The sequence below is a fragment of the Microtus ochrogaster genome, chromosome 18, assembly GCF_000317375.1.
Source record: "Microtus ochrogaster isolate Prairie Vole_2 chromosome 18, MicOch1.0, whole genome shotgun sequence".
Taxonomy (NCBI): domain Eukaryota; kingdom Metazoa; phylum Chordata; class Mammalia; order Rodentia; family Cricetidae; genus Microtus; species Microtus ochrogaster.
In genome coordinates, this window is record NC_022020.1 from 61,125,606 (window position 1) to 61,143,509 (window position 17,904).

At 47.9% G+C, this 17,904-nt stretch overlaps 1 protein-coding gene across 5 annotated transcripts in view; it reads left to right on the forward strand.

The window, feature by feature from the left end:
- The window catches only part of St8sia5 (ST8 alpha-N-acetyl-neuraminide alpha-2,8-sialyltransferase 5), a 69,204-nt gene that overhangs the window by 11,922 nt on the left and 39,378 nt on the right, over nt 1-17,904 (forward strand). For 3 of the 5 annotated variants that reach the window (XR_003377725.1, XM_013349590.2, XM_005356287.2), the window contains exon 2: nt 11,831-11,938. The exons of the other annotated variants lie outside the window; for them this stretch is intronic. Coding sequence is in view for 2 of the 3 variants with exons in the window: in XM_013349590.2 (XP_013205044.1) it covers nt 11,831-11,938 (108 nt within the window). In the remaining variant the exon portion in view is untranslated. The remainder of the gene's footprint in view (nt 1-11,830; nt 11,939-17,904) is intronic. 5 annotated transcript variants of the gene reach the window in all.

Below are 17,904 nucleotides of genomic sequence, written 5' to 3' on the forward strand. Positions count from 1 at the left end.
TGGAGTCCTATTTCCTGTGGGCAGGGAAGGCACATCCTAGCTCTGCCAGGCAGCATATCTACGGTTGTGTTGGGAATTACATTTCTTGAGTGTCTCTGTTTACCTCCCCTTACATCCAGCTTGTGCTGGAAGAACACTTGAAGCCCAATGTTCCGATTCTCAGTCAAGAGTCTTTTACATGCCTGACATCTGCCCTAACTCAGGCTCCTAGCCATGCTGTGCCCAAGCCTCCTGTTCCTAGCTGGCTGCCTGACCATCTAAGTCCACCCACTCTTTCCATTCTCAGCCCACAGTGTTCCTTTGTCCCTTGAATTCCTAGTACCCATGCTGGCTCTACTGAGAAGCCATGCTCAGTACTGTGTGTGCTGTGGCTTCCTGTGTCCATAGAGTGAACCTTAGACTCGAGCTCTCTTCCGACTGTGCCAAGTGTAGGGGACTCACATATACAGCCCAGCCTCCTTTTCCTGGTGCCCACAGGGAGGGAATCTAGGCTACACCATGTGGCTGCACGCCGAGACTCGAGGTTAGGAAATTGGGTCAAGGAAAAGGACAGCCTGCCTCTGTGCTACCTTCGTGTGTATTTTGAGGCTCTTATCATGAAGCCAGCCCCCACCCAATCCTGCCCCAGGGACAAAGCTTGCTGTTCCATTTCCCAAAGAAAACAGGTGCAACCCAAAAGGCTGGGACCGTGGCGAGTGGATGTAGCTATCCAGAGCGTGGCTCTTGCGGGGTGGGATATCCTAAAAAAGAGAGAGGATATTGAGCAGATTGTGGCCTGGGGCAGGAGCTGTGCTGTTGGCTTTACAGCTTGGCTGGTCAGGGTCAGCAGCTTCTGAGCACTTGCTCCAGGGCTGAGAGTGAAGATAGACAGAGCCAGCAAACAAAGCCTTCTGAGACCCGGCTCTCTGTGTCAGACCTGTGCTTGCAGGAACCTCAGCGGAGCATCTCCCTTAGCATGGCGCTGTGTCCTGCTCTGTGCCCTGCACAAGCGAGCAGCTGGAGTTCCTGTTCCTCCTCCAGTGTCCTTCAGGGATGTGGCGAGACCCCATACAAACCTGCATTCCATCCCCTTTTGCTTGCTTTTTCTTTCCAGCCTTTCTGAACCATGTTCTTTTGGGGGAAAGTTGGTCTTGTATAGGGTTTAGCTTCTCCTCTTTATTTAAGTTTATTTACATCTCACCTAAAAATTTACCCACTTAACTTCTAACTCTAGGACTATCCTAAGGACCCCCACCCCCACCCCGCCGCTGCATTCACACACTAGGAGAAGGGCTCATCAGGTAAAATATTACTGTAATTATTGATGAAGAGGCATGAGCCAGGCTCTGACTCCAAGTGAGCATACACTATTTACCCCACACTGTAGCCCCATTCAGGAGACAGTCTTCTCTAGTTTGCCTTCGGCATAGATGGTAAATGCCCCATTCAGTTGCCATGGGGACAGCATTCCTGAGAGTGCTGACTCGCAGAAGGGAAAGTTTGTTTGGACTTGAGGTTTGGGGGCTCAGTGCGTGGATGAGCATGTGGCTGCTCTGGCCTGTGGTGAGGTAGTCAGTCATGGTGGATGCTCGTAGGGGAGAGGATGCTTACCTCATGATAGCCAGGGAACCCTAGAGACAGAAGTGGTTGGAATTTAGTATACCCCTCAAGGCACACCCCTAATTGCCCAGCTTCCCTCCCCCAGACCCTACCTGTGGAGCTTTGAATGAGAATGACCCCCATGGGCTCAAATATTTGCAAGCCTCATCCCCAGTTGGTAAACTGTTATGGGAAGATTGGGAGGAGTGGTCTTGTTGGAAGATGTGTGTCACTGGGGATGGGCTTTGAGGTTTCAAAAGCTCAGGACAAGCCCAGTCTCCTCTCTGCTGGCTGCCTGTAGATCAGTTTGTAGATCTCAGCCTCAGGCTTGCATACCACCAAGCTTCCTGTCATGATGACAATAGATTAATTCTCTGAAACTGTAAGCAAGCCCCTAATTGCATGCGTTCCTTTATAAGAGTTGCCCTGGTCATGGTGTCTCGTCATGACAACAGAACAGTATCTAAGACCCAGCCCTAAAGATTCCACCATCTTTCAGTAGCACCGCAAGCTGGAGACCTGTAACAGGTAGGTCTTTGTGGGTCATCGAGGACCTGATCTACAGCACAGAGGAATCTAGGTACAGCCATACAGCCTATAAGGTCCTGGTCGGAGGCACCTTCTTCATCTCATTTCTCAGGACCCAGCACAAGGACTCTGATTAGGCATTGAGTGATTGTATGCACACAAAAGAAATTGAAAGCTCCTTTTCTTAATGATTGTTCATTAAACACCAACTCAGCTTAGCACTGGGGGAAAAGATGGAGATTCTGGTTTTGGAGAACTGCCAGGTTCCGGAAACTGGATTTGGAAGTGCTATAATTTAGATCTGGAATGATCCCCAAAGGTTTCCTAGATTAGGACTTGATCTTCAACTTGGCATCTTCAAGAGCCGGAGCCTCATGGGAGTTTTATGCTGTTGTGAGTGTGCCCAAGACTGATGTGTACTCTTCCCCCGCCCATCTTGTTACTTCTTGTAAGCAGTTCCTCCTTGAAACAAATGTTGAGCGGGTTGTTAACTACAAGCGGCTGGGAAGGATGTAGCTGTCTGTACTGGATGACCCAAGTGCCCGCTGTGTGTGTCACCTGGAGGGGAACTGGAGAGCTGAGCAGGGAGAGGATGGGGTGTGCAGTAGAAGTTCTGGATTCCAGACAAGCGTTAAGAATGACAGTGTTGAGCCTGGGCAGGGTGGCGTGGCACACACCTTTAATCCCAGTGCTGGGGGGAGGGGAGGAAGAGGCAGGTGGATCTTTGTATTTCGCAACCAGTGAGTTCCAGGACATTCAGGTCTACATAGAGAAATTCTGCCTTGGAAAAAAAAGAAGAATTATAGTGCTGGGCCTGGAGGCACCCTCAATCCAGTGTAGGACTGTGGCCATGTGGCACAGGTCCCAGAGCCAACCGCTGTGCTCTTCCTCTGAACCCATCCTTGGCTGGATGACACCCAGGAATTCCCCCTTTGGTCTCTGCCATCTGCACTGTGGGTCTTGCACCCTTCAAAAGGTCCGGCTGAGCTACAGAGCTTTAGACTCTTCTCGGCTCAGCAGCTCCTCAGGAGAGACTCAAGGAACCACTCCTCATCCGCTCAGAGCCCTCATCTGCCCTGCTCTGCGCCACTAGCCAATCTCCTCCCTCCCTTTATGGGAGTGGGGAGAGCTGGGGGCCAGCCTGATGACCATGTCTGGTGGACAGACCGTGAGAGAATGAGCAACCCCTACTCCCCACTCCTGCCCCATGGCTTTCTAGTCAAGTCATTCTGGAGTATTGAGAGAGGAATCAAGAATCAGTCAGCAGCAGGACAGGACAGAGAGCGGGCTTCTGACCACACCGTTAATTCCCCGGTCAACGCTGGGGCCTTTCTGAAATTGGGCCATCTCCCTGGAGAAAGATTCAAGGGAGGAGAGACAGGTGGCATCACTTCCATGAACTGAGGCTTCACCAGCTGCCACCCTGCCCCTGGCTTCCCAGTCCATATGCTTCAGGTCTTTGTTGCCCATCCTTGCTGGGTGTTCTTTCCCAGAAGTCTCTGCTCACACGTCCCTTCCCACTCTTGTCCTGAAAGGCCACACACCAAGTCCTGTGACCCTCTTCCTATTGGCTGTTATTTCCCATCAAGTCTTTCACCTTCTGGCACACTCTTTTGTCAGCAAGCTATTTACTTGGTGTCCAGCTCCCTCTAGCTCAGGGATTCTCAACCTTTCTGATGCTGTGACCTTTTAATACATTCCCTCATGCGTGGTGGTGACTCTCAACCTCAACCACAACATTATTTTTGTTGCTATTTCATAGGTGTAACTTTGCTACCTTTATGAATCATTCTGCAAATATCTGTGTTTTCTGATGGTCTTAGGTGTCCCCTATGAAGGGGTCGGTCGACTCCCCAAAGGGGTCATGACCCACAGGTTGAGAACCCCTGTTCTAGCTGGCATTCAGCACTTGGGTCAGGACCACTACTGAACCTTGGCGCCCAGACTCACGGCTGTGTGATGAGTACAGAATGATACGATAGAGTATATGTAACATGGTGTAACAAAACTGGAACGAGTCGATAAAGACAAAACATGTGCCTCGGCCACCTGTGAGGCACAAGACTAATTCCATGATTCATAAGTGAGGGCTGTTATAGCTTTGCTCTTCCACACTGGGCTTAGTGAGAAAGAAGTGGATCCTTTAAAATTATTTAATTAAAAATATTACTAAACCTTGTCTGCCACCGGTGGGAATTAGTTAATTTTGAGACAAAATTTCAAACTCAACATCTTCCTGCTTCAGTCTGCCAAGCCAGGCACCACAACCAGCCAGGCAACTTACCACTGTTGGGGTGCCTTCCTCCTACCCATAAGGCCATGGGAAGACCTTGGAGGGCTTGTGTGGAACAAGACCTTAGGGGAACTCCCTGAACCACAGTGTTCTCAGCTGGCCTGCCTTTTGCTTTCTAGAAACTTTTGGAATCTAGGTTCAGATGACCCAAACAGCATTCTCTCTGGGGCTTCTTCTGTTCTCTCTCGCTTATTGAAAATAGATTTTTTTCATTCACTATATTCTGATGTTTTCCCTTCCCCAACTCCTCTGAGGTCCTCCCCACCTCCTCTTCCATCCAGATGCACACCCTTCCTGTCTCTTCTTAGAGCACAAATCAGCACCTAAAGAATAATAATATAGTAAAATAAAATGAGATCAAACAAATCAGAGCAGGAAAAACAAACAGAGGAAAAAGAACAAGAAATGCATAGATGGCGAGACATACTGGCACACACAGGAATCTCATTAAACCACAAAACTGTAAGCCACAATATATATGCAAAGGAACTGCAAGGTAAAAAAATAAAATTAAAAAATAAATTAATGCCCTGCTTATTTGGAAATAGTATAATCAATTTTTAGAGAAATCAGAAAACACTACTAGCCTAAAAGAAGAATAAACTTTAGTGCCACATGCAAATATAACCAGCTTTGTGGTAGAAAACCTTGCAAAAGTACGACATGCCACACTGTGGTGGTTTGAAAGAAAATGGCTCCCATAGGGAGTGAGTGCCACTATTAAGAACTGTGGCTTTGCTGGAGTAGGTGTGGCTGGGGGAAGTGTGTCACTGTGGGGGCAGGCTTTGAGGTCTCCTATGTTCAAGTTACATTCGGTGTGGCACACAGTTCACTTCCTGTTGCCTGCAGCTCAAGATGTAGAACTCTCAGCTCCTTCTCCAGCACCATGTCTGCCTGCATGCCACCTGTCATGATGCTAATGGACACTGTAAGCTAGCTCAGTTAATTGTGTTCCTTTATAAGAGTTGCCAGGGTCATGGTGTCTCTTCACAGCTATAGAAACCCTAAGACACACACCCTCTTTCGTAGCCTGCTTTTCTCCCATTTAATTTATCGCTAGCACCCCATCTGCTGCCCAGACCTTGCACTTAGTGACTGCATGTTGATCTTTGCATAACTCTGGGAGAGGCCCTGTTCTGTGGGTGGGAAGGTAACAGTGTGCCTAGCTGACCTTTTGAGCAGTCTGTGGGAAAGCTTGTCTTCTCCCCAGACTCTTTAACTATACATGTAAATCAGTGTCCTCATTGGCTTTCTGCTGCTGTAATAAAGACCATGACCAAAAGAAATGGGGAAGGAAGGGTTTATTTGACTTGCACTTCCACATCACTGTCCATCATTGAGTGATGTCATGATAGGAACTCAAGTAGAAACGCCGAGGCAGGGGCTGAAGTAGAGGAGGCCATGGGGGAGCACTACTTGCTAGCCTGCTGTCCTGGCTAGTTTCATGCCAACTTAACACAAGCTAGAGTCATCTGAAAGGAGGGAAACTCATTTGAGAAAATACCTCCGTAAGATTTGGCTGTAGACAGCCTGTAGGGCATTTTCTTAATCAGTAATTGATGGGGAAGACCAAGTCCATTGTGTGTGGTGCTATCTGGGCTGGCCATCCTGGGTTCTATAGGAAAGCAGACTGAGCAAGCCATGAGGAGCAAGCCAGTAAGCAGCACCTCTCCACTGCCTCTACATCAGCTCTGGCCTCCAGGTTCCTTCCCTGTTTGAGTTCTTATCCTGACTTCCTTCAGTGATGCACTATGATGTGAACATGTAAGTCAAATAAATCCTTTCCTCCCCAACTTGCCTTTGGTCAAAGTGTTTCACCACAGCAGAAGAAACCCTAAGTAAGACAGAAATTGGTACCAGGGTTGTGGAGTGTTGCTGTGACAGATCTGACCATGTTTTGGGGAGGATTGTGCAAGGACTTTGGACTGGAAAAGCCACTGAGCGTTAAGAGGTTTGTAGGATGTTCTGTGGGAGCCTGGAAGATAAGAACGTCGAGAGCAGTGCAGAGGATGGAGGCCTGGCTTGTGGAGTCTCAGAGGGAAACAAAGACTCCATCAGGCCTTTTAGGTGAAGACTGTACGGTGTCTGGTTGGCTGGAGCTGAAGAATCAGCTGTGACAAATGAAAGACCAGAACTACGAAAGTGAAGCCTTTGCGTTACTGGGGTAATGGATGCTGGTCGGCTGGAGCTAAGAGATTAGAGGTGGTTAAGAAGAGAGCAGCATCACTGAGGTGAAATCCCCTGCGAAGCATTTCCTGAGAGTCAGCACACAGAGGCTGTGTCCAGAGGTGAACCTTGTACTGGCAGCAGAACTTCGTTGTGTAGGAGTCACCAGATAGTGCTGGTTCTGAAGGCCTGAAGGGGTCATGAAAAACAGCTGTGGTTGGCACTGTGAGCAGCCTGGAGAGGCCGTTGGTGCGCATGTAGTCCCAGTGGTGATTGAAGGCGCACAGCTGAAGGAGTAATGAGAGAAGTTGAGGCTTTGCATTGTGAAAAAAGCCCAAGAGAAGCTGTTGGTGAAAGTGCAGCCCAGTTGCCAGAGAGAACACAGCATTTTGGAGATGCCAGTACCATGGAACAGCCACCAAGAACAGTCAGTAACAGTTTTGGAGTGGAGCCATCCAGAGCCTTAGAAACAAGCTGTGTGCTCAGAGGGCAGAACTGGAGAAGTGACCCAAGCCCCTTGGAGGATCCCCGAAGATCACGAGTGAATCCCAGATAATTGGAGACTTTTGGAGTTTGATTTTGCTTTGTCCAGACTGTGGCTGTGTCCTGGCTCTTTCCTCTTGAAACAAGAAAGTATTTAACTTATTTTACAGGAACCCACAGTCGAGAGACTGAATTTAAAATGGATTTTAGGTTTTAAAAGAGACTTTGGATTTTTAAATAGACTGAATTTCAGTGTTTGAATTTGTAGAGACTGTGGGACTTTTTAAGTTTGTAAAATGTTTTATATTGTGATGTTTATATTAATGTGTGATCTTGGGGATGAACAAGAAAGGAAAGGTGATGACTTTAACAGTGATATGTTTTTGGGTCAAGTTGACAAGGGATCAATTGTCGTGGTTAGCTTTATGTCAACTAGACACAAGCTAGAGTCATCTGAAAGGAGGAAACTTCAATTGAGAAAATGACTCCATAGGGTCTATCTGTAAGGCATTTTCTTAATTAGGGGTTGGTGGGGATGGTGTCGTCTGTGGGCTGGTGTTCCTGGTTTTAATAAGAAAGCAGGCCGAGCAAGCCATGAGGAGCAAGCCAGTAAGCAGCACCTGTCCATGGCCAATGCATCATCTCCAGCCTCCAGGTTCCTGCCCTGCTTAAGTTCCTGTCCTGACTTCCTTCAGTGATGAATGACAATGTAGAAGTATAAGCCTAATAAATTGTTTCCTCCCCAACTTGCTGGTTGTGGTATTTCATCCCAACAATAGAAACCCTAAGACACTTGCTCTCCATAGCTTGCTCAGCCTGTTTTCTGATATAATCCAAGACAACTTATCTGCCTAGAAATGGCACTAGCGACAGTGGTATGGGCCCTCGCCGTCAATCCTACTGAAGAAAACACCCCACAGGTTCTCTGACAGGGCAATCTAATGAAGTATTTTCTCAACTGAGCTTCCCTCTTCCCAAATGACCTTAGCTTCTGTCAAGTTGACAAACTAACCAGCATAACCAACTAGCTGACAAAATCTCAGGTTGAAAGGTCTTCCTGGTCTATGGGTAGTTTTGGTTAGGGCTTTTAGAAACAAGAGCTTTTAAAGTCAGTCCTGGGCAGTGGTCTTGCCCACTTGTTAGCCTAGGGCTCTTGGGCATGTGACTAAAGCTCTCTGGGATTCAAGGTTTTCATCTGTAACTGAAGATAGTGAGGCCGCCTGCATCTGTGGTCCTTGTTCTTGATAGTGCTCAGCAAAGCCCCTCCCCTGCGCAAACCACACCCATAAGCTGACACATACCTCATGATTTCTTAAAGAGCAAAGAACACACAATCACTTCAACAAACACATCGATGTACAGCTGTAGGGTCAGACCACAGTGGATTGCTGCTCTTTTCTAAAGAGCCTGGCAACTAGATGGACATTCTTCTGCCTTGGTTTCAGGGACCTTGCCTGTTCCTCTTCCAGGCTAAGCTCTCTCCGCTGTGGAGGCTTGAGAGGGTGAAAAGCAGAAACAGCCATTCAGTAAAGCACGAGAAGAGTGAGAACTTTGTGTATGCAGCTATCCATTAGTAAGGTCCCAAGAGGACTCAGACCAGACTTGGCTAGGAGGTGGGTCAGCCTGCTTGTGACAGGTGAGCAGGACTCCCAAGGAGGGAGATGGTAGGCACTGGAATCAGCAGATCCAAGGGGCCCGGTTTTCCTTAAAGGTTTATAGCTGGGTATTCAGCACTGCTAGACTGAAAATACTCTGTATTTTTTTAGGTCTTTATTGTGAGTGTGCTTTAATTTTTGTCCCCTTGTGAATGAGCAAAATTGTTGGAAGTCAGTCATTTACCCTCTTTGACTGACAGATGATGAACTTCCCTTATGTTGAGCAGCAAGCAGTCAGCTCAGAAGCTCCTCTTCAAGTGACCGACTGGGTTGTTTTATGGTATCCTGGTGGCTTTGAATACTTGAGGGACACCTTGGAGAAACTCCACTCCTGCCACAAGCAACACTTTCATCCATGACTGGTAGCTAGAATGTTCAGGAAGGTGTCTTCCAGTTACATCTACTCCAGTCTAGGGCAACACTGGAAAACTTACTCTGCCCATTCCAGGCCTCAGTGATTTCCAGATGACCAGGCTTGAAGCTCCATCCTGAAGTGTAGCTGCAGAGTTCTCTGCCCTACCTTCAACAGGTAGAATGAGGAACAGTACACCCCAGTATAAAAAGCCTGCGGTTGGCAGATACCAGTTGTACCTATACATGATTTGTGATTAGTTCTCAGGAGGGATTGTGATTGATCTAGGAGAAACTGGAAGGTGTGATATTATTGGTGCAAAGTACAATCCCATATTTGCATGCCACGCCCCTTCTGAGTGTGGCAACATTACTAGGCTGTGCCCTGTACTTTTTGAGTCAGCAAGAGAGTCTTCTGTGTTCTGGCTTCTTGTGTTGCACCATTAGTTCCAATAAAAGATGTCCTTAAGTGGTCTTCTCTTGCTTATTTGTGGTCTTTGTCCTGGGTAGGACAGGCTGAATTGATAATGTGAGGAGTGGGCCGCGGTGGCCATGGCTATGATAATGATGGCAGCTGTTGCAGCAGCTGTGGCAGTAGCAATAGCAGTAAGAAGGTGGCTGAAGAGGTCAAGCATGAGTTGGAGCACTTCCTGTAGTGGGCAGAGGTAGTCAGTGGTGGTGAAAGCTTAGAGACAGAGAAGAAGGAGAAGCAAGCAGAAGACTGAAGGCTTTATAGCAGACTTTGGGTTCCAGTTACTTCCAAGGCTCAAAGGCCCAAGGGTCTTGACACACGAGGCTTGAGAACTTTATAGGTGCTGTTGAGGGCTCAGGGTTCCAGCACCCTGGGGGACTGTGGCATAGGCAGGTGCTGAGTGCTATTACTACAGCTGCTAATAACCCAACAGATGCTACTTGCCAAGTGCTGAGATGCTGCTAGGTGAGGCCAGGAGCAGTAAGCCTATGACTGGAGCACCCAGAACTGTAAGCCTCCATCTTCTAGAAGCTGGAGCCACAAGCCTCTGGTCTCAGGGTTTAAGAGCTACAAGCATCTGAATCTGCCATTCCAGGATCCTCAGCCTTTGGTGCTCAAGGGCCCAGGCCTACCAATTCTGAACTGCTATTCTTTGTCTTCTGGGGATTTCTATCTGAATAGAGAAAAACCGACCTCAGCAAGCTGAATGGTAACAAGAGCTGAACTCTCACTCAAAGATGCCAGAAACATCCTAGGCTGTTTCTTCATTTGAAATATGGGGACAGAGACCACAAGAAGTGCAGAGAACTGACTGAGGTCACCAGTCAATTGGAGGGGTATGGATGGAACAACTCCAAAAACCATCCGCTGTCCCCATCCCTTAGTTAAGAGGCTACTTATTAATAATTTTATTAACTATTTCCCCCAGTTTTTCATCTCTTTCCTCTTCCCTCTACCCACAGCTCCCCTTTTCCTTCCTTCTTAATTCTGTTCTGACTTTGAATTTCAAGCTTCCTTTATCAGAAGTGGTCACTCGTTTCCTCATATGTAAGGGCCAGGCAGTTGCTAAGGGCTTTGGAAATACTATGCATTGTTGTATAGCAGTGGTTCCCAGTAAGGGTGAGTTTGCTTCCAGGAATCATTGACATCTGGAGACACTTTGATAATCATAACAGGCAAGCTAGAGGCCAGATACAACTGACAGAGCTGGGGACATCATTCAACACCTTCTGCAGCACAGGACAGTTCCACAACAAAGGGTTCTTCAACCTCAGGTGTTCACAGTGCTAGCTGGAGAAAGTTTGTCCCAAGGTTCTTAAGAGGGTGCCGCCTTTTCTTCTTCAGCATTTTAGAAGCTGGTCAGTTTCCCTTATGAGAGTCACAGTGCTCACAAGACCAGAGGTTCGGGTTGGGTAGTGCACTGCCAGGATTCTTCAGCTCCCAGGCAGGCTCTGAGGCACTGGCAACTTTGGCTACAGTACTCCTCCATGAGCCAACTTCCCCAGGAGCAAGCTGACGGCTGTCTGTGGGGAATGTGGGACGGGGACCTGGTATGTGAGGGTTTGCATGTACACACATGTAGAGGAGGGTGCCTAAACGCTCCTTGTATAAATTTAACTCAGTCCTCCTGTTTTGGGTACCATCTCACATGCCCGCCTGTATGCCCTGGCCCTCTTCATTCCTGCCCCTTCTGGAGTCATGTCCTGGGAATGGATCTACTTCTTGAAGGCCATCAGGATGCTGTCGTCTCTGACCCGAGTCAGTTGCCCATCTGCTTGCTGTCTTTTAGTATTGTTTCTGGTCCCTTCGGCTGCCTCCTCCCCATGTTCATGTTCTGACTCATTGCTTGGCTGCCATCATCCTCAGGTTTGTGAGGGACTGGATACAAATGTGCAAAGTCCATCCTCTTAAACAAAAAGTGGGATCCTCACATGGGTATTAAAATCTTTGAAGTTTTGTCTGGCACAGTACTGGTGATAGAATTCTTCTCAGCTGAGTCTCTAGAAACAGGAATTAAGGGAGGGCACCAGAGAGGGTAGAAGAACCCTGTGACTTTTGTCTCGGTAAGCCTCAGTTTTCCTGCCTGTAAAATGTGAAAGCGATAGAGTACGGGAAGGATGCAGTAAAGATGGCACAGAGGGCCATGACTCGCCACCATCATCCCCATGAATGGAACTGTCACCTTCTTCTTCTGGTATATAATCAAAGAATTGTATCGCATGGTTATAACAACAGAATGTGGCTCTTAGACAAGCCTAACCTAACATATGAGTGTATATATCCATTGCCTCATTCTTTTGCCAGAGGCTTCCAATTTGATTGGCAGAGGGGCGACCAGCAGGCCAATTGGACTGGGCTCTTTAATGACAGCAACAGCTCAACAGAGCCGAACATCAGTGACTTCAGATCCAGGTACAGACCCCAGTGAATGGTGGGGGAAGGGAAAGCCCAAAGGGACGGGACTCTGCAGTCTGCACCCCATTGCCTGTCCCTAGAGCTGCCTCAAGGGAGGAGTGACTCGCTTTTCCTTTTCATAGCTCCTTGTATTTGGGGTCTTCCCGTGTCCTTTACTCAAGGGGTGGATTGGATATGAGGGATGAGGGATAGGACCTCGCCATAACACTGTGGAGACACTGGCCTTCTGGGTAGAGTGGGACGGGAGCTCTGAGTTTCAGCCCTCATTTGTAGGTGGGAGCAAGAGCCTTGTCTACACAGCAGGGATTCCAGACTTGAGGTGGTGAATGCTTGTCAGTGGAGGAGGGTGTGGTGGCCTCAGGGAGTGGATACTGGACACAAGTTCCCTGTTGCTTTCAAGTTCACTGCCTGGGTACGGAGGTTTCCCAGGGCTGGGGCAGAGTTGCTTCTTTCAAGAAAACACTGTGCTGTGGCATTCATTTCATCTTCCCCTGTTTATTTCCTCTTGGCCTGTTGCAACATTTAAAGTGAAATTCAGTAACTAAGGGGCCTTCTGCCTCCATGGGAGGAGTGCTAGGGTGCTCGTTGGGTGCATAAAAGAATATTCATAGGTGAACACATCCTTTGTGAGGAGAGATTGGGTGGACAAGACCAGATGCTTTTTGTGTTTGCAGCTAAGCATGACAGGGACCTGCCAGGTAATAATTTCCCGGGGTTGATTAAGCTGTTTTATACTTTGATACGTATATTCAATTTTATAGGTATTTCTCACTGTCAGGTCTGCTTCCCCTGAGCAAATGGCCTGAGCTTTCTTTGCAGCTAGTCTTGACCCTCAACATTGACTCAGCCTTGCGGAGAAGAAGTGATGTGTTTTGCTGGGGCCCAAATGAGTCTGCTTTTGTCAAAACTTTGACAAAGTAAAAATGTGGCTACTGTGTCAGAACCAAGCGGGCACGTGTCCACAGATCAACCCGAGTGTGTGGGATGGCCCACGTAACGATCAGGCTTCAAGAATCTGATGCCTGCCTCTTGGGACCAGGGTTCTTTCTTCATGTGGGCGGTGGGAACATGGCTAGCTGAGCAGGGTCCTGGGAGTCATTGGAGCAATGGGTGTACCAAGGTCCCCTTTCAGATGCCTAGCTGCCCTTGTTAGCTGGTGATTTATCATGTTCTACCCACCTAGTGATGTGGTCAAGGTAAATGAGCAGGTGTCTGAATCCCTGGGGGAGCTTCCTGGGAAAGAGAGATACTTGAAAGAACTTGGATAGAATACATTGGAGTGAGTAGGGTGGACAGGCGCCAGGGAGGCTGTTTCTGGATAGATGTTCCCAGTCAATGGCTAAAGCCACAGATAGTGCATACATTTGATCATCATTGTGACCAATACCTGATAGAAATACTTGGGGGAGAAAAGCTTCATCCATTCATTCATTCGCTCACCGGTTTCAGTTCATTACGGTGGGTAGAGTTTGGCGAAGCAGTAACAGGAGAGAGTCAGGGCAAGATGTGGCCCAAGGGCACACCCTTAGTGGCCTACTTCCTGTCACCCCTCCCACAGTTCCACCCTCTACCAAAATGTCATTCAAAAGCTGAATACATGGATAGTTGAAACCACTCATTAGGTCAGAACCCTCAAGGTCTTATCTCTGGAAACATCCTCTTAGACACATGCAAAGTTGTGCGTTGATACTCCTGTGAGTGCTTCACAATTCAATAAAGTTGGCAACGAAGATGAACCATTCATGAGAATACATGCACCATACTGTTGGTGCTATAAATCTGATCAAGAGCCCCCAGCTGGGGAGCTTATAGGCACCAGCAATGGATCTACTATTGTTATTATGCTAAATGGAAATAGCGTCCAACTGTCGTCTAACAACGTATATACCCATAGAGCAGCACGGCTCTCAGCTCTCTTCGGAGAACTTTCCTGTGCAGGAATGGTGGTTGATGTAGATACTCACAACTGTTCAGAGCGCAGAGAAGAAGTGTCTGTGGAGGGCTCAACCACAGGCCGGGTATCACACACTTACCCCTCAGCGACCATCAAAGAAGACGGGTGGAAGGATCGCAGGAGTCAGAGGTCGGGAAAGACCAGGATGAGACAGTGACTCTGGGACATTGCAGGACTACTGTACACACAAGCTCATAGCTGTGCTTGCCTGTACAAGAAAGACCTAGACATGCTCAAGCCATTGAATGTTCCACCACGGAGGCGGGGAGGCTCATGAGCCCCCACTTCTAGCTCAGGAGCTGTTGGCAATTGCTGATTTCTCTGGGAGAGAGCGTCAGCTTTCCTTAGGAGAGTGGTCCCTGGGTCTGCTGCTCTCCAGCGAGTGGTGCATCTCCATGCATGTATGGTAACACTGCTTGGACCCAGAAGGGTGTAAACTGAAAAAGCGCAGGAAGTGAGGTGGGGCTGGGTAGGAGGAAGATGGGAGGAATGAGGAGTAACTGTGATCAAAGCACATTGTGTGCATGTATGAATTTTCAAAGACTTCATAAAAATACTTAGAAAATCAACAATTAACCACTCACTGTACCGTGGCATCCCAGGGGCCCATGGGATGTGCTTACACAGGAAGAACTGTAGTCCCAAGAGACCAGCATCAGACCCTTGAGGCCTGGCCATGTGTATAGTCATGTTGTCCAATGCAGGCCACCCTGCCTATCTCAGAACACCTGTCCACTTGGTTTCTGACAGTGTCATCTCATCTTTACTGTTCCAAAGTTTTGAGCAAAAACACAGGGTCTGTCCCTAAACTTCCCAACTGCCAGCATCTTCTCTGTCCCTGTCCTCAGTAATGTCCCTCCCTCTCCCCTCCTCCTCCCTTCTCCGCCATTCTCCTTTTCCTCCTTCCCTCCCCTCCCCTCCCCTCTCCTTATATGAAGCCACTGCCTTTCTCTTGCTTTCTGTCGCCTTTCTTGACTCACATTTATTCTTCTTCCTTTCTCATCTCCTTGTTCTTTATTTCTCTCTCCTCCACTTTATAACTCAGATCCTCCCTTTCCCATCATCTGAGCCTCCTCAGGTGTGGAGACCCTGCTCAAGTCTATTCCTTCTGGAATTCAGAAGCTCTTTATTCAGCAATGTTACCTCGCAGCCGAGTTCCTTTTGGAGAGCTGCCGTGTGACCAAGAAACCCCTTGGTCACAGAATAAGTGTCTTGACCACACAACCCCAAATTGTTTGGAACAATTTCAATTTTAAGTCTCAACTTTCTTCTTTTCCTAACAGAAACTTTAGAAAGTATAAGCCAGTTGTACCGCTTGGATTTTTATTTAATACAAGACGCAATACAAAGCTGAAGCCATTTGTAAGGTGTGGCTCTCCTAGAATAACTGTGAGCCACACATAGTTAAGAATAGAGTTCCCAGAGGCTGACAAGGTGGCTCTTATCAAATAGTAGTGGTCTTGTTTTTGAGTCTCTTACCACACATTTTTTCCATGTGTGCCAGGTGTTGACTTTGCTGACGGAAAACGGATGGCAAGAATGGGCACAAAATGATGGAAAAAACGAAATCCCTCAGCTGCTTCTTTGTGAGGGTCAGAGCCACGATGTGTGATTACCAGGAGGGCAGGAATTGGATGGAGCTAGCTTTGACATCCGACCTGTGCACAGCAGTTGGCTTACTGGTGGCCCCACGTGTGAAAGACTGCACAGAGCGCGTGTGGTTCTCAAACGTGGGAAGAACAAGGAACATAATTGGAAAAGGCTGCATCTGGGAGGTTTTTCACGTGGCTGACAGGGCAGCTTGTGCCTTCTTTAAGATGGACTGGATAGCTCCTGGCAGCAGATATGCAGCCGCTAGGGAGAGCTTCACAAGGACAGATGTCATATACGTCATCCCAGCTAACAGCTTTGTATCTGGGAGATAGCATATCTTCGTGGTATTATTCACCTACTGAATAATTCAGTGCTTGCCATATTTTACGCCCTATAGCTGTGTGGTATGTGGAAGTGTGGTGCTGCCTGTTAGCATTTTATTATTAATAGGGTTGGAAAGGAAGTCAGGAGAAGCCAAATATAAGCAGAGGATAAAGAGGAGCACCAGCCAACAGTTTCTAGTCCCTGTTCAAGCAGGAGCCACTAGGAGAAAGAGCCAGTCTGAAAAATTCCAAACAGAGCCTCAAAGAAAATCCTGGCTGATAATGCTCGTCAAGGCTATGGTCAGGTCTGGTAGACAATCTCTGAACCCGGGCTGAGCTGGAGAGTGTGTTATACAAATGCATTCATGTCCAGCTTTATGGAGTTCAAGTTAATTCTATGACATTTTGCCCGTAAGCATCCTTAGGGGAGCTGCTTTAACGAGTAGAATGGAGTAATTGTTAACCAACAACGTTAAACGAGCATTTAGACCAAGTAGGAAAGTCTTTGAGGACAGCTCCCGTGTTCAGAGTATGAATTCACGCTTTCATCCCTTCAGCTGGGTGTGGTTGTTATAGTTCTCAATAAGAACATGGTGGCACCTGGCGCAGCACAAACTCAGTAGATGGTGACAGCATAAGAGGATGAGCTGACCGAGAAACAGAGGCTATGGTAAGAGAGCGAACTCCAGTCCCTCTGTTTCCGGATTAGGCCTTGGAATTCAACCCTGTCTCCCAGTGCTCTTGGCCGGGAACCAACAAACGGGCCTTCCTCCAACAAAGTCCTTCCTTCCAGGTTGGAACTAACCAAGAGTCTCTCTTGAGAAGAGCAGATGGATGTGTGGCCTGAGGGTTCTGGGATCCTGGAGAGAAAAGGGGAAATTGAAAGTTGGGGAGAGGTGTGTAAAAAGCAGAGAAGAGTCAGTAAAGATAAGTTATATGTCTGTGGTAACTGAGTGAGAAACCCTGCCGGATAGCCCCGCCCCTGGCAATGGATAAGGAGATTCAGGGTGGTAGGGCAGAGCCCTGGCCTCTTTCTGGCCCACTGAATGCCTTGGCTCTTCTAGTCTGACCTGCCTGCCTGCCTGCTCAGTGGCTTCTCTGGGAAGGGTAGCTGTCTCCTTGGTGATTGCCCACTTTGTCTACAGGGTGGACAACATTGCATCCACTCCCTCATGCTATCTCGATTAACTCAAAAAAAAAAAAATCAGTAGCCCTCCTGTACACAGGTGATATGAGGACCGGGAAAGAAATCAGAGAAACAACACCCTTCACAATAGCCAAAAATAGCATACAGTATCTCAGAGTAACTCTAACCAAACAAGTGGAAGACTTGTATGACAAGAACTTTAAATCTCTGAAGAAAGAAATTGAAGAAGACACCAGAAAGTGGAAAGATCTCCCATGCTCTTGGGTAGGCAGAATTACATAGTAAAAATGGCAATCTTACCAAAAGCAATCTACAATGCAATGCCCACCAAAAGCCCAGCAAAATTCTTCACAGACCTCGAAAGAACAGTACTCAACTTCATATGGAAAAGAAAAAAAAAACCCAAGATAGCCTCATGGCATCTCAGGTAAAGATACCCCCAAGTCAAACAGTGCTGAGGGCAGCTAAGGCAGGAGAAACTCCCCTCCCCTATTCCAGGAACTGTCCATCACCCAGGGTTGACAGCCTAGCCTAGAGCTACAGCACAAGGGCTTCTGTGCTGTGCTTGTCCTCTGTTCTACATGATGGCCCTGTCTGCCTGCCAATAACCCCCTCTACCATCTCTACCTTTGGTCTCCCCGATAGCCCAGCACAACTGACTTCCCTTTAAGTCTGCCTGCCGTAAGCTGTGCCTGCCCTAGAGGCAGTTTCTGCCGTTGCACACATGGGCTTTCTTGGAAAGTGCACATACGTGCTTTGGAGCTTTTTCAGACACCCTGAATCCTAAAGAGCCTCTTGCCATGAAGATGTGGGCTGGTACCTATGCAGGCATTTTGGGACCTTCTTGACCCTTGAGCCCCAGGTGCAGCCTGACCTCATTGGTGCCTATTGGCATCTATTCCAGCCTTGGCTCTCCATTCTAACAGCATGGCCAGAGGAGGAAAGA